The sequence below is a fragment of the Mustela lutreola genome, chromosome 2 (assembly GCF_030435805.1).
Source record: "Mustela lutreola isolate mMusLut2 chromosome 2, mMusLut2.pri, whole genome shotgun sequence".
NCBI lineage: Eukaryota > Metazoa > Chordata > Mammalia > Carnivora > Mustelidae > Mustela > Mustela lutreola.
The window spans coordinates 113,331,381-113,345,416 of record NC_081291.1 but is presented as its reverse complement, the minus strand read 5'-3'; the positions used below and the strand labels follow the sequence as shown (position 1 = coordinate 113,345,416).

Below are 14,036 nucleotides of genomic sequence, written 5' to 3'. Positions count from 1 at the left end.
GTTGGTTAAGTGTCTGACTCTTGATTTTGGCTCAGGTCATGACCTCAGCGTCATGAGATCCAGTCCTGCTTTGGGTTTCACACTCAGTGTGGTCTGATTGAGATTCTCTCCTTCTCCCTCTACTCCTCTTCCCTGCCTGCACACTCTCTCTCTCTCAAATAAATAGAATCTTAAGCAGGCTTCACATATGGGGCAAAACTCTACTTGAGGCCGCATCTCATGACCCTGGGATCATGCCTGGAGATGAAATCAAGAGTCTGATTCTAAACCAACTAAGTTACCCAGGTGCCCCTGCTGCAAAAGTGTTTAAAGGGAATTTAAAAGAATTCTTTATCATCATTTTCTCCTCCTCCTTCTTCATCACCATCATCATCATCACCATCACCATCACCATCATATTAATAGTCAATGAAAACTAAGTGCATTGGGGCGCCTGGGTGGCTCAGTGGGTTAGGCCGCTGCCTTCGGCTCAGGTCATGATCTCAGGGTCCTGGGATCGAGTCCCACATCGGGCTCTCTGCTCAGCAGGGAGCCTGCTTCCCTCTCTCTCTCTCTCTCTCTCTCTGCCAGTCTCTCTGCCTACCTGTGATCTCTCTCTGTCAAAAAAAAAAAAAAAATCTTTAAAAAAAAACAACTAAGTGCATTATGTGTGCTTTGCATTCTACTAAATGCTGTGTAACACTATTTTAAAAATTCACAACAACCCTATGAAGTATATCTACATTATTATTATTTTCATTTTAGAGATGTGGAAAATGGATTTTAGAAAAGATAAGTAACTTCTGTAAGATCTCACAGCTAGTAAGATTCAGAACTGCATCTCTAACTCTGGTCTGTGTGACAGGAAGCCCACTATTGCTCAGGAATCTAGCACTTGAAATGTACCATGAAATGAAGACCCATTTGTGGTTAAAATGAGTCTAATGCTCACAGGAGTATCGGCAAAACTACTGATCAAGGGCTGTTTGTCTTCAGGACAGGGACATAAAAAAAAAAAAATTAACATTCACAAAGCAATTTCTGGTACACCAGGACTAGGTTGGGACTATGACATAATATAATGATCCTTTCTGGTTACTTATTTTGGCTGGGAGACTAAGAAGCAGAAGAGGTTCACTCCTGGTGGTTAAAGAACTTTTGATAAAGTGATGGTGGTCATGATTAATTATTTGCATTGGTAAAGTAATCTTTAGAAATACTCTGTAGCATTCTACTCTGGAAAGTTGGGTAAATCCACACATCTTCCAGTGCCACCTTTAAATTCTTTGGGTTTAGGCTCAAAATGGTTTCACCTCAGTGCCTGAGGAATCAGCTCCTGACAATGTCTTGACATTTCAAAACCTTGGTTCTGCCTCTGGATGTCTTTTAAAAGGATAGATGCCCAGAGGCACCTGGGTGGCTCAGTTGGTTAAGCCACTGCCTTCAGCTCAGGTCATGATCCCGGAGTCCTGGGATCGACAGGCTCCAGCTCTACGGGGAGTCTGCTTCTCCCTCTGACCTTCTCCTCTCTCATGCTCTCTCTCTCAAATAAATAAATAAAATCTTAAAAAAAAAAAAAAAAAAAAAAGGAAGGATAGAGGCCCAGGATTCCAGCTCAGCAACTCTGAATCAGAATCCTCCTGGGTTCTACCTTCTCTTTTTATGGTAAATCTGTTTTCATGAATTTCCTTTACATACTGTGCAAACATGTGTGTTCTAACAAGTCATTCTGTACATGTCATTGTGTGTCTTTGCACCTACTGTTCCCTCTATCTAAAATTAATTAATCCACCTTCTGCATCAAGTTATTTCAAAATAATTCTTCAAGCACACTATATCCAGAGCCTTGCCTCATTTCCTTGGGAGTTTTAAGTACCTTTCAGTAGCAGAGTGGTTCATCAAAAGTATGTTTTCTAGAGTCAGACACCCTCAGTGTGAATTGTAGTTCCAGAATTGGGCAAGTTATTTCACCTCTTTATGTTCTTTCCTCATCTATAAAATGGGGATAATGACACATCCTCATGGGTTTTCTGTGAGCATAAATGAAGTAATTTATACAAAGAATTTAGTCCAAAATCTTACAAAGTAAACATTAAATCAATAGTAGGCAGCTGGGATTTCCATAGCGTTGTATACAAGCTTTCACATTATTATTTATCACTCAATACCATAGTACTGATTTATGTTCTCCCACATTAGAATATAAGCTTTTAAGAACAGGGAAAATTGAGGAGGACTTTACAGTGTGAGCACCTACATAATGTCTTTAATAAAACACAACTGACCTTAGAACAATGAAGGGATTATGGGTACTGAGTCAAAAATCCATCTATAACTTTTGGCTCCCCAAACTTTACCAAGAGCCCACCGTTGACTAGAAAGCTTACTAATAACACACTCAATGAACACCATTTTGAATGTTATATATGTTCTTACAATAAAGTAGGCTAGAGAAAAGAAAATGCTATTAAGAAAATCAAAATACACTTACACTACTGTACTCTGTTTACCAAAAAATCTGCATATAAGTGGACCCACACAGGTAAAACCTACGTTGTTCAAGTATCAAGTGTATAAACACTCAGCAATATTAATTGATTACATGATGAGATTTCATTACCTTCCTAATAAGTGGTGTTTTTGTAGAGAGGAGAGCATAAGGGTTTAAGGTGGAACATACCTTGGATGAATCCAGGCTATATTATTTGGAACAATTTAGCTTCCTTTATTAGTCAACGTGGGTTTCTGTGACAAAATGCCCATAGAGTCTGTTAAATGACAGACATTTATTTCTCACAGTTCTGGGGACTGGGAAGTCTAAGATCAAGATGCCCACAGATTTGGTTCTCAGTGAGAGCTTTTTTTCCTGGCTTGCCTTCTCATTGTATCTTCACATCCTGGAGGGAGAAAATTCTGTCTCTTCCTCTTCTTCTTCTTCTTCTTCTTTTTTTTTTTTTTTAAAAAGATTGTATTTATTTGACAGAGAGAGAGAGAGAGAGAGAGATCACAAGTAGGCAGAGAGGCAGGCAGAGAGAGAAGGGGAAGCAGGCTCGCTGCGGAGCAGAGAGCCCGATGCGGGCTCGATCCCAGGACCCTGGGATAATGATCTTAGCCGAAGGCAGAGGCTCTTCTTCTTTCTATAAGGCCCATAATCTCATGGGGGGAGCTCCATCTCCATGACGTCATCTACACCTAATCACCTCTGAATGGCCTCACTGCTTAGTACCGTCATTTTGGAAGTTAGAGCTTCAACATCGGAATTTTGAGGGGAAATAAATATTCAGTCTGTTATACCTCCCTGAGTCTCCATTTCCTCACCTGTACTCATCCAGACTGTTCGATGCAGATTAAAACAGGTAATATTTGTGTAATATCTAGCACACTACCTGATCCAGAGAAGACCCCCAATAAATGAAGGCTTTTGATTATAACCTAAGAAAAATGCATGGCAGAATTATTCATATGCGTGTAGATCTCAGAAGCTTTAGAATTGGCATGTATATGGGTGTATATATACACCCATATATATATTTGCATATACACATACACACACATATAAATTATATATGTGTATAATTTCCCAACTAAAAACTGATTGTTTATAGTTTCATTATATCTTTTAGAATTCAAAGACTCCATTGTTTTCTGAGGGAAAAAATGGCCATTGTTTTTTCTTACTCAGGAAAAAAAACAGTCTTTGTGGGTACATGAATGGATGTTTCCAGGTCTATCCTGTCTATGTTTTATGGGGACACTTTGTCTATCCTACAGTGTATACATTAAGGAAGTGTTAAACACACACACACACACACACACACACACACACACAACTTATACTCCTGAAAACTTTTTGCATGTGTTTATTCCCAAGAATCATTCCTGCTTTGCAACGTATGTTTTTTCAGCACAAAGATCTTACACCTAACAGCAGGAAATGAAGTGTTGATAAAAGAATGTTCTTCAAGGGCATGAAATAGGTAGATTCCTGGGGTTCCTTTTCCTCAGCCCTGTGAACAGGGGCTGGGAATCTGGAGACCTGAGTCTGTGGACTTGTGTTAATATTATAAAATCTCGTCACAACTTTAGGTGCCATATTAGTTCTTCCATACATGATTTCATCTCATGTCTTAGAAAATTGTGTATTCCTTAAGAGCAGAATATTCTTCTCACTATTCCAAGTAGCTACCACAGAACTTGGAACATGCCTAGCTCTGTGGGGTAGTGGGGAGAAAACCGAACCACAGGAAGTCAGGTCAGGGGATCTGAGAACAAAGAAGGTTTGTGGGCATCGGGTTTTTATTAGAATACCGTGTTTACTTGGAGGGTCCCCTATTTTAAACAAATTGGAGAGTGCCCAGGAAAGAATAATCAAATGATTGAAAGAATTTAATGTGGATTATTTAGCTACAGGTTTTTTAAGACTTCACTTAACCCAGGGGGAGGAAAATTGCTTTGCTTCAATGCCATGCATTTTTCATCTGTTTATGTTTCAAGAGCAAATCCAAATTGGATTCTCTTCAGGGCCTGGAACCCAGTGGGTGCTCAGGGAATATGTGTGGAATGAATGATTCAGTGTTTTCCTCCTGGGTTGCCGATTTCTGGCTAGCCAAGAAACTGTCTTCCTCTTTTAAGGTCTGGGCTGTGCTAAGAGGCTGGAGGGACACACGAAGGAAGATGAATTTGTAAACGAGGTATAGTCAGTCTATTCAGTATTAGGGAAGATGTTTCTACTGAATGGTGTGTGTGTGTGTGTGTGTGTGTGTGTGTACATACATGCATGTGTGTAAGTGTGAAGGAATAATGTTAGAAAAAATATTTTGGGAAGAAAATCATTTCTAAACCACAAATTAGTGTGACACAGCCTTAAAAGAGCAACTGAAAGTATTGTTGGGGTAGGGCTGGGGCCACAAGGAAAGCATCTGGATGGTTTGAGTGACCACGTAGGGGCTCTGGAAACTTGCTCTGCCGGGTTGCCTGTCATTGCTGGTTCGCTGTTGCCCTCTGCTGGCAAAACTGTTGTCATCCCAGGAAACCACAAATCTGGAGTTCCTAGATTCCCTTTTACACTGGGGTGTCCAGGCCCTTCATCGAATAGGGAAATGACACTAGTGTTGAGGAACAATAGTGGCAACAGGAGATACGGCAAAGCCTCTGCCAGGAGACATTGAGTATCACAACTAAGAGGATGAATCATGGTTTTCGTCTTTCATGCTCTGCTTACTTGCTATGATTTCTATCTCGGCTTTGGTTGGGCATAATGAGGGGACCCAGACAGGACTAAAACACCTCTCTGTACTGGAGGTGGGGGGTGTCGCTCATCAAATGTGGGGAACAGGAGGATATTCTGGAGGTAGACATCACTATAATATAGAGCAGATTGTGACGTGGGCCACAGCTGAGGCTCTGATAAAAAGCTTGTGTGTCTTTTAAAAAAAAATTTTTTTTTAAAGATTTTATTTATTTATTTGACAGAGAGAGAGAGATCACAAGTAGTCAGGGAGGCAGGCAGAGAGGGAGGGGGAAGCAGACTCCCTGCTGAGCAGAGGGCCTAATTCGGGACTCCCTCCCAGGACCCTGAGATCAAGACCTGAGCCGAAGGCAGAGGCTTAACCTAGTGAGCCACCCAGGTGCCCCAAGTTTGTGTGTCTTTAATGCAAAGAAAGATGATATCTGCTTTGCAAGAGGTAGGCTGGAGACTGGTGAGGGTGAATCTCCATGAAATAGATAGCATTTAAACTGGGGACTTGAAGGATAGGTGAGGTTATTTTTTTTTAAATATCTTTTTATCATGAAAGTAGAATGTGTTCATTGCCAAAAGAAATTAAATACTGGCTAATAAAAGCACGAAAAACCCCAGCACTCAGAAATAATCAGTTACCATTTTGATCTATGGATTTGTTGTTACAAAGTTGGAAGTATACTGAAAGCAACATTTTGTATCCTCTCTTTCTGATTTTTACACTGCATGAACATTTTCCCAATGTTACTGATTAGTTTTTGAAACTGTGCTATTTTATGGGGGAGTATTTCAATGTGTAAACGTGAGGATAGGATTCCCAAACAGCATGAGCCAAGGCATATGGCTTGTACAGCACAAGGATTGTTCATTCTTTACTAATTCATTTCAGAAATATTTTTTGGACACATGCAACCTCAAAGACACAATGTGCAGAACTATCTCTATCTTTGTGGTGTTCATAGTATAGGAGAGGAGGCAGACGTTAATTAGGTCATCACAGAAATAACTAAAATTGCATCTGGGGTAAGCACTATGAAGGAGAAGTGTGCGGCATTAGGTAAGTGCACATTAGAAAGAGCAGAAGTAGTCACCGAGGTCTGGGAAGGCTTGCCTGAGTAAGGAGTAATTGAGCTCAGCACTATAGCAGTTAAGTAAAGAATCCCAGGAGGAGGCAGCAAATGCAAAGTCACTTTAGTAGGAGTGGGGATGTTGAAGACAAGAAACTGAAAGATGGAGAAGAGTGAGTGCAGAGACTTGACCTGGGATGAGGCTGAAGAAGTTAAGCAGGGCTTGACCATGGAGAGCATTTCAGACCTGGTGAAGAACTTTTGTCATTTCTTACGAGAACTCCGGAGAACTATTGAAATGTCTGAAGCCAAAGTGGAGAGGTGAGGGCCAAATTCGTTTTTTTCAAAAGGTCTCCCTCAAAATGTGGAGAGGTTAGGAAGGAACAAGAGTAGATGTAGGCAAAATGGGTCTCGGTGACGAGTAGCCAGACCTAGTCAGAGGATGACTGTGATAGTCTAAGCAGGAGATGAGGGAAGACTTGATCCAGTCAAGAGGAGGTCAAAGTCAAGATGGAGATAAATGGGTGACATTGAGAAATACTTGGGGCGTCAAATGTTTAGGACCTGGCAGATGAGGTAAGGAAAGGGAGAGTCCAGAATGACTCCCTCCTATGTCTCTGGCTTGCATAACTGGAAGGAGGGTTCTTCACCAAGATTGGGAACACTGGAAGAGAACAACGTTTGAAAGGGACAGTAATGTGTGTTTTCTCAGGAGAAAGGTTTCCCAGAGAGAACAGTCCCCGGAGTGGTATATATCATCACATCAGCTCCTTCCAGAAGTGGGTTGTACAACATTCTCATACCACCTGAAGGACCCTCTCTTTGGAGGTGGATGGTACTAGGAAGAAAGCCAATACCATGGCTGGGTTTTATGTCTCTACTTTGTCTTTAAAATGAAGGTAATAACATCCAGTCCAAAGAGTTGTTGTGAGGATTAATAGGACCATCAATATCCAAGGACTTTGTAAATCTCCACAGTATTTCACTGTTACTCCTATCCCTATATTTGTGGTGGATACTGCTGCCAACCCAACTTCAATTATGTTAATATTGGGGATATGAAATTCAATGTTTTTTCCATGAGTTATTCGGGGAAAAAGGTGCGATTGAAGTCTAAATAAATACATATACCACCCAGGAGCTAGAGATGTGGCCCCAAACTATTTATAAATCTGTGTGTTTACTTGCATTCAGACTTTCCCGACATGTAAATTATGCAAAATCTGTGTCACAGCAGAGCACTCTGTGTTCCTAAAAAGAATTCTCTTTTTTCCCAAATCCTTTACCTTTTAAAATAAATCTCATTATGGAGTGCTGACATTTTCAGTAAAACCATTCAACCAAAAGCTGTGGTTTTTTTAGACTAAAACCAAGTCTGGTTTATTAGGCAACAGCTTTTAACTTGCTGCTAAGTAGATGCAAGCTATTTAGAGAAATTTATGTAGATATCCGATAAGACATTTCAGAGTCCCCAGTCTCTTTCTGATTAAGACTGAGAGTGTTAAACAGATCATCTAGAATTCCTTCCTTTTCCCAGTACGTCAGGAGTTGAGTATGGCAGCGTCGTTGAAGTGGAGGGACACTGAGGAGACAGGATTTAAACCAAATCTCTCAGACTCTGCACCACTGATCCTATTACCATATTCTAGCTGACTGACTTCAGATGAGACTTTCTTCAAAGGGTTGTGGGGGATGTAGAGCTAATACTCTTACCACATTATGGCTACCTTACAACAGGACCTCTATCCATGATCCCAGCCTTCTTGTTTTTCCTTTTTCTCCTTTTCTCTCTTCTCTTCTATCTTTTTTCTCTTTTTTGCATGTCTACTTTTCCTTGCACTGATTTAATTCTTGGCTTGCCTTGCCTTTCTGGGTTTAGGTTATGCTGTACTGAGGAAAGGCTTATAACTGGGTTGCCCAAAATTCCTTAGTGACTGAGGTCCCTGCCCCCGATCATAACAGCTGATTTTATAGAGCACTGATTGAGAATAATTTCCCCTAATCCTCTCCCCAAACTTAGGAGATGAGCAGGAGCCAAAGACAGGTTAAAGATCCAATCCTACAGAGTCAGTAAGTTATAGAACTGGAAGTTTTACCTCCGCCCTCATCTAGCCCAACAACCTTCAAAATTTTTGATTAGCACTCATTTATTCACTCAACAGGGATTTATTTATTGTAGGCTATTTGACAGGAGCTGGATAGAGTCTCTACCTTTTTCACACACACACACACACACACACACACACACACACACACTACTGAGCTCACACTGACTGTCACTGTCTTCCCTCTGTATTTTGGTGTCCTTTCTGATTAGTCAGTGTCCACTTGGTACTTACCTCTAAACGTTTTACATATCATCCCTCCTTACAAAAAGCAATGAGTCCAAAAATGAAGGAGGATCAGGATGCTTTGAGAGAACATAATGGAGTGCCACGTTTGTATAGAAGCTGAAGAAATTCTCTTGCATGAGGCATTTGACCTATAAATCATAGGACAGTTAGGGTTATGAGATAATGCTACAGTCCGTGGGATTTGCTCCTAACTTGGATTCGCTCCTAAGATCAAAGAGATGCTATTTAATAAAATAAATAGGGGAGTGATGTCATTCTGTTTGTATTTTAAAAATAGCACTGTAGTTACTGTGTGAGAATGGATGGGAGTAGGGTGTCCTTTCTGTCTTTACATTAGACTGATTTTGTGTGGTGAGGATTCAGGTATAAATCAGTCACAGATCACCCTTTTCAAGTTACCTAAGGAAAACAAAACATGTGCTGAAATAAATTTAGTAAAAATCGTGAGTGTTATATCCTAAAGACTATAGTAGATAGACAGCAAAATTGCTGTGAGTGAGAGGATTTCCAGACCATGTGCATTTTCTTCTAACCAGACAACATTGCTTGTATTTCTTTTTGTTTTCTCTGGTGCAGATTCTGTTGGAATCAAAATTTTCCATTCATGCCCTGAAAGGCTCTCAAAGCCAAAGCAAATTAATTTAGTAAACAGTTATCTAGTGTCTACTTTGTCCTTGGCTCACAAGAACACCAGTTCACTTGTTCAAGGATATGATAGGATGAGCAGATGGCTTGTGGGGGCAGGGGTCAGTGCACCTGTCTCCATTTTATCTTCACTCAGCAACATAACTTTTGGGTATTAGAAAAAACTAGTGTGTGGTGAGTAAAGTTTATAGTAAGAACTGACTTGGGGAAAAGAACAATGTTTTGGTGTCCTTGGAGGAAGATGAGGGTTTTCTAGCAAACAGGGAAGATATGAAGGAACATGAATCAGGTGTCTGTCAACACACTACAAGCTTGTCATTACCCTCATAGATCTCTTCATGGTTACTCACCTCTGAAATTGTATTCTTTCTGCAATCTTCTGTCTTCCTTCCTCCTCCCTTGGTCATGGAGCTGAACTGAGAGAGAGAGGATGGCATTAGGTATCCCTCAACCCCTCTTCTGAGGTGATCAAATCTCCCTATTTTCTGTGTTAGTAGAGGCATTTCAGGGAGTGCCATTATTTTTAACTTGGAAAGACCATGCCATTAACTCGTATCCTCTGTGATGATTCCTACAGGATAGACCACTGGAACAATGAGAAGGAGAGGATTTTGCTGGTCACAGACAAGACTCTCTTGATCTGTAAATATGACTTTATCATGCTCAGCTGTGTGCAGTTGCAGCGGATTCCCCTGAGCTCCATCTACAGAATCTGCCTGGGCAAGTTTGTCTTCCCTGGGATGTCACTGGACAAGTGAGTGTGATATCTTAGATTTGGAATACTGGTTCAGTGGGGGCGTGTCACATAGGGAGTCCATCGCAAAGTTCAGGTTAGTATGGTAAGCTTCGTGAATCCATAGGGAAAAAGTGAAGCTCTACAATTGATTTCATCAATTATTGAGTTTCTACTGTGTGTCAAACACCAGGGATACATCTTTAAGTAAATTTGTACTTTAATATGAGAGCATGAGAAACAAGTGGTTGAATGGAAAAGTGGATGGAACTGTGGGAGCATGGAAGAAAGATTCTCAACCTGATTTGTGTGGCAGAGAATCAGAAAGGCTTTTCTGGATAAGGATTTGAGCTTACATTTGATGTTGGGTGGGGTTAGCCAAAGAAGGAGAACAAAAATTCAACATTCCAAGCTGAAGGAATAGTCGAGGGAGTAGAGGTGGGAAGAGTGTAATGCCTTTGGAAATTGAAATTATTCAGTAAATTGAGCAGACAGAGTCTATGATGGTTAGTAGCTCTTCTTCTTCTTCTTCTTCTTTTTTTTTTTTTTTGTTTTTTTAAGATTTTATTTATTTGACAGAGAGAGATCACAAGTAGGCAGAGAGGCAGGCAGAGAGAGAGAGAGAGGAGGAAGCAGGCTCCCTGCTAAGCAGAGAGCCCGATGTGGGACTCGATCCCAGGACCCTGAGATCATGACCTGAGCTGAAGGCAGCGGCTTAACCCACTGAGCCACCCAGGCGCCCCCTTCTTTTTTTTTTTTTAAGATTTTATTTATTTATTTGACACAGAGAGTGATCACAAGTAGGCAGAGAGGCAGGCAGAGAGAGAGGAAGAAGCAGGCTCCCTGCTGAGCAGAGAGCCCCATGTAGGGCTCAATCCCAGGACCCTGAGATCATGACCTGAGCCAAAGGCAGAGGCTTTAACCCACTGAGCCACCCAGGCACCCTTAATAGCTCTTCTTAAAAGAAGTCTCTTTGAGTTTTGCCCTGGCAGCATAGTGGAGATGACATCAACCATCTCAGTATCGTGTTGGCATTCACCATGATACCTGGTGAGATCTGGAGAAAGTTGCTGTACTAAGCTCTTGTTATGGTTTTGGAAGGAATTGTTTTTCTATATATCTTATATCTAAGCCAGAAGGACAGCAGTCTTCCTCTGAGTCTTTGAATGTGAGCTGCTCCCATTGAATGGTGAGCTCCTTGAGGGAAAGTACATTGTTTTTGTTTGTTTAGTTTTGTTTCTCTAAACACCTGGCCTTGGGCCTAACAAATAGTAAGATCAGGGAAAAAAAAAGTGCAATTCAGTTGAGTGGTTGGTTTTTTTACAAAAAGCACACCATATCAAAGATCTGTTTTTTAATTTACTTTTCATAGATGTAAGATGCAACAAATTGATTTTTTGCTGAGTTTTCAAACTTTTGGATATTTCAATAATATAAGCAGTTGTAAATATATTTTTAAATATCTTAAAATGTTTATTTTCAGGAAATCTCTCCCTCAACCCAGACTCTCAGTTCTCAAGCATTATCTCCCTATGTAATAGCCAATAGTTATACATTGTTGTTGTTTTAAAGAAATAGTGTGCAAATATAAAAGAATACAAATGTTTTTGTATGCATTTATGTGTATTTATACATATTTATAAGTAAATATCTGCACATGTACATTTGTCATAAATTACTTTACACAATGGGAACACATGTCATAAATTGTTTTCCCTTAAGATATTTTACCCAATGATATTATGCCTTGGAGATTTTATTATATAATCATCTATAGATCAACTTCAATCTTTTTAATAGTACAGAATATTTTATTTGAAAGCTAATTTATTTATCCAGCCCTTCATTAATGGATATTTATTTTTACCTTTGCTATTACACACAATGCTACTATAACTATTCTTGTGTAAAGGACTTGGCACAAATGTGAAAATATTCCTATAACGTAAATTCCTATTAGATCAGAAGTCTTGTGAATTTTAACTAATAGATGTTGTCAAATTGCCTTCTACACAGATAACACCAATTTATACTCTATACGTTATTATGAAGTGTATTATAGAGTATATTATAGCATTTATAGATTATACAAAGTATACAAGTATCCTTTTCCACACATCTTCACCAATATCACACACTATGAATCTTCTCTTGCTTTGCCAGTGAGATAAAGAAAAACAACCCATTTTTGTTTTAATTTCCATCTCTAGAACTTGAAGGAAGCTGAGGATGTTTTTCTTATGTTAGAAAGCCCTTTTATTTATTTTTCTGTGACCTGCCTAATCACGACAATGACCTATGTTTTTTTTCTATTGGGACATTGATTTTTTTCTTATTGATTTGTAAGAGTTCTTTAACTGTAAAAGAATTTGTCCTCTGTTCTCCCTTATATTTTACAAATATTTTTTTTCAGCTTGTCTCAGCTCTCTTTATAAGGCTTTTTTTTTTTTTTTTTTTTTTTTACTTTCTTTGAATTTTGGGTTGTCAAATGTATCAGTCTTTCAAATCAACTTTCTACATTTACTTCTTTTTGTGAAGCCTTTCTCCACATTGAAATTTTAAAATATATTCCAAATTTTCTTCCAGTGTTTTTATAATTTTATTTTTTAAATAGTTAAATTTGCATTTCATCTAGCATTTACCTTAAGTGAGAAAAAAGATATGCAATCCGCTTTATTTTTTTTTACCTAAATGGCAGGTTAGATTTCTCAGCACAATTTGTTCAATACTCCATCTTGTCCTCTCTAACATATAACCTTTATCATGTGTATTTCTCTTTATTTCTGGAATCACCATTCCATTTATCTGTTTATTAAGGTACAAAGTGGTTTCCATTATTATAATATTTCATTATGTTTTCATATCTGATAGAGTTAATTCTCTGTTCTTTTTAAGACTTTTTAAAGAATTTATGTTTATTTATGCATATTTATTTTTGTCTGCCAGCTTAATTAAAAATCCTATTTATACTAGGATTCTCAAATATTAAATCAACTTTGAATTCTTAAGATAAACACATTTAGTCATGATGTTTTGCTCTTTTTACACATTGTTGGTTTCGGTGTGCTAATATTTTATTAAGGAGTTTTGTGTCTATGTTAATGAGAGATATTGGTCTGTTATTTCACATTTGCAATATTTTATAAATATTGGGTAATGTCATAATTCTTTGATTTTGTGTTAATTTTTGTAAATTTTATTTTTCAAGGAATTCGTTACACTTACCAACATCATGGTATTTGAAAATATAAACATGTTAATAACATTCTTTTTTTTACCACATTAATGTATATAAGATATTTAGTGATATCCCTTTTATTTCCTGATTTTGGTGATTTGTGGTAATTTGATTTGTGGTGATTTTTCTTTTTTTCCAATGGACCTTTCAATTTTTTTGGTTTATAAGAACTTGCTTTTAATTTTGTTAATTTTCACTCTCATTTGATTTTTATTTTGTTGATTTCTGCTCTTTGATTTATTTTTTCCCCATTCTTGTACTTACTTTTTGGTTTACCTTTCCTTTCCTTTTTTTTTTTTTTTAACTTCTTAATTTGAAACCCAAGGATATCAATTTTAGCCCTTTCTTCTTTTCTGATATGAGTGGTTAAAGGTCTAGATTTTTTCCTAAGGACTGCCTACCCTGGACCTCATAGATTTTGACATATTGTGCTTCTATTATCATTCAGCAAGAAGTAGTCTCTAATTTTTCTTGTGATTTCTTCTTTGAGCCATTTCTACTTTAGAAATTGATTTGGCAAGGGGCGCCTGGGTGGCTCAGTGGTTTGGGCTGCTGCCTTCCGCAGGGAGCCTGCTTCCCTCTCTCTCTCTCTCTCTGCCTGCCTCTCTGCCTACTTGTGATCTCTGTCTGTCAAATAAATAAATAAAATCTTTTATAAAAAAAAAAGAAATTGATTTGGCATTTTCCAAATATTTTGAGTTTTCTTAAGATTTTAATATTATTTAATTTTAACTTAGAGAATATATGGCTTTGATTTTAATCTTTATAAATATATTGAGAC

General features: G+C 38.4%; 1 protein-coding gene across 1 annotated transcript in view; it reads left to right on the top strand.

Moving 5' to 3' along the window:
• TPRG1 (tumor protein p63 regulated 1) overlaps nucleotides 1-14,036 on the top strand; it is a 152,865-nt gene that overhangs the window by 60,393 nt on the left and 78,436 nt on the right. The window contains exon 4 of the mRNA XM_059165217.1: nucleotides 9,862-10,038. Within this exon, the coding sequence (XP_059021200.1) occupies nucleotides 9,862-10,038 (177 nt within the window). The remainder of the gene's footprint in view (nucleotides 1-9,861; nucleotides 10,039-14,036) is intronic.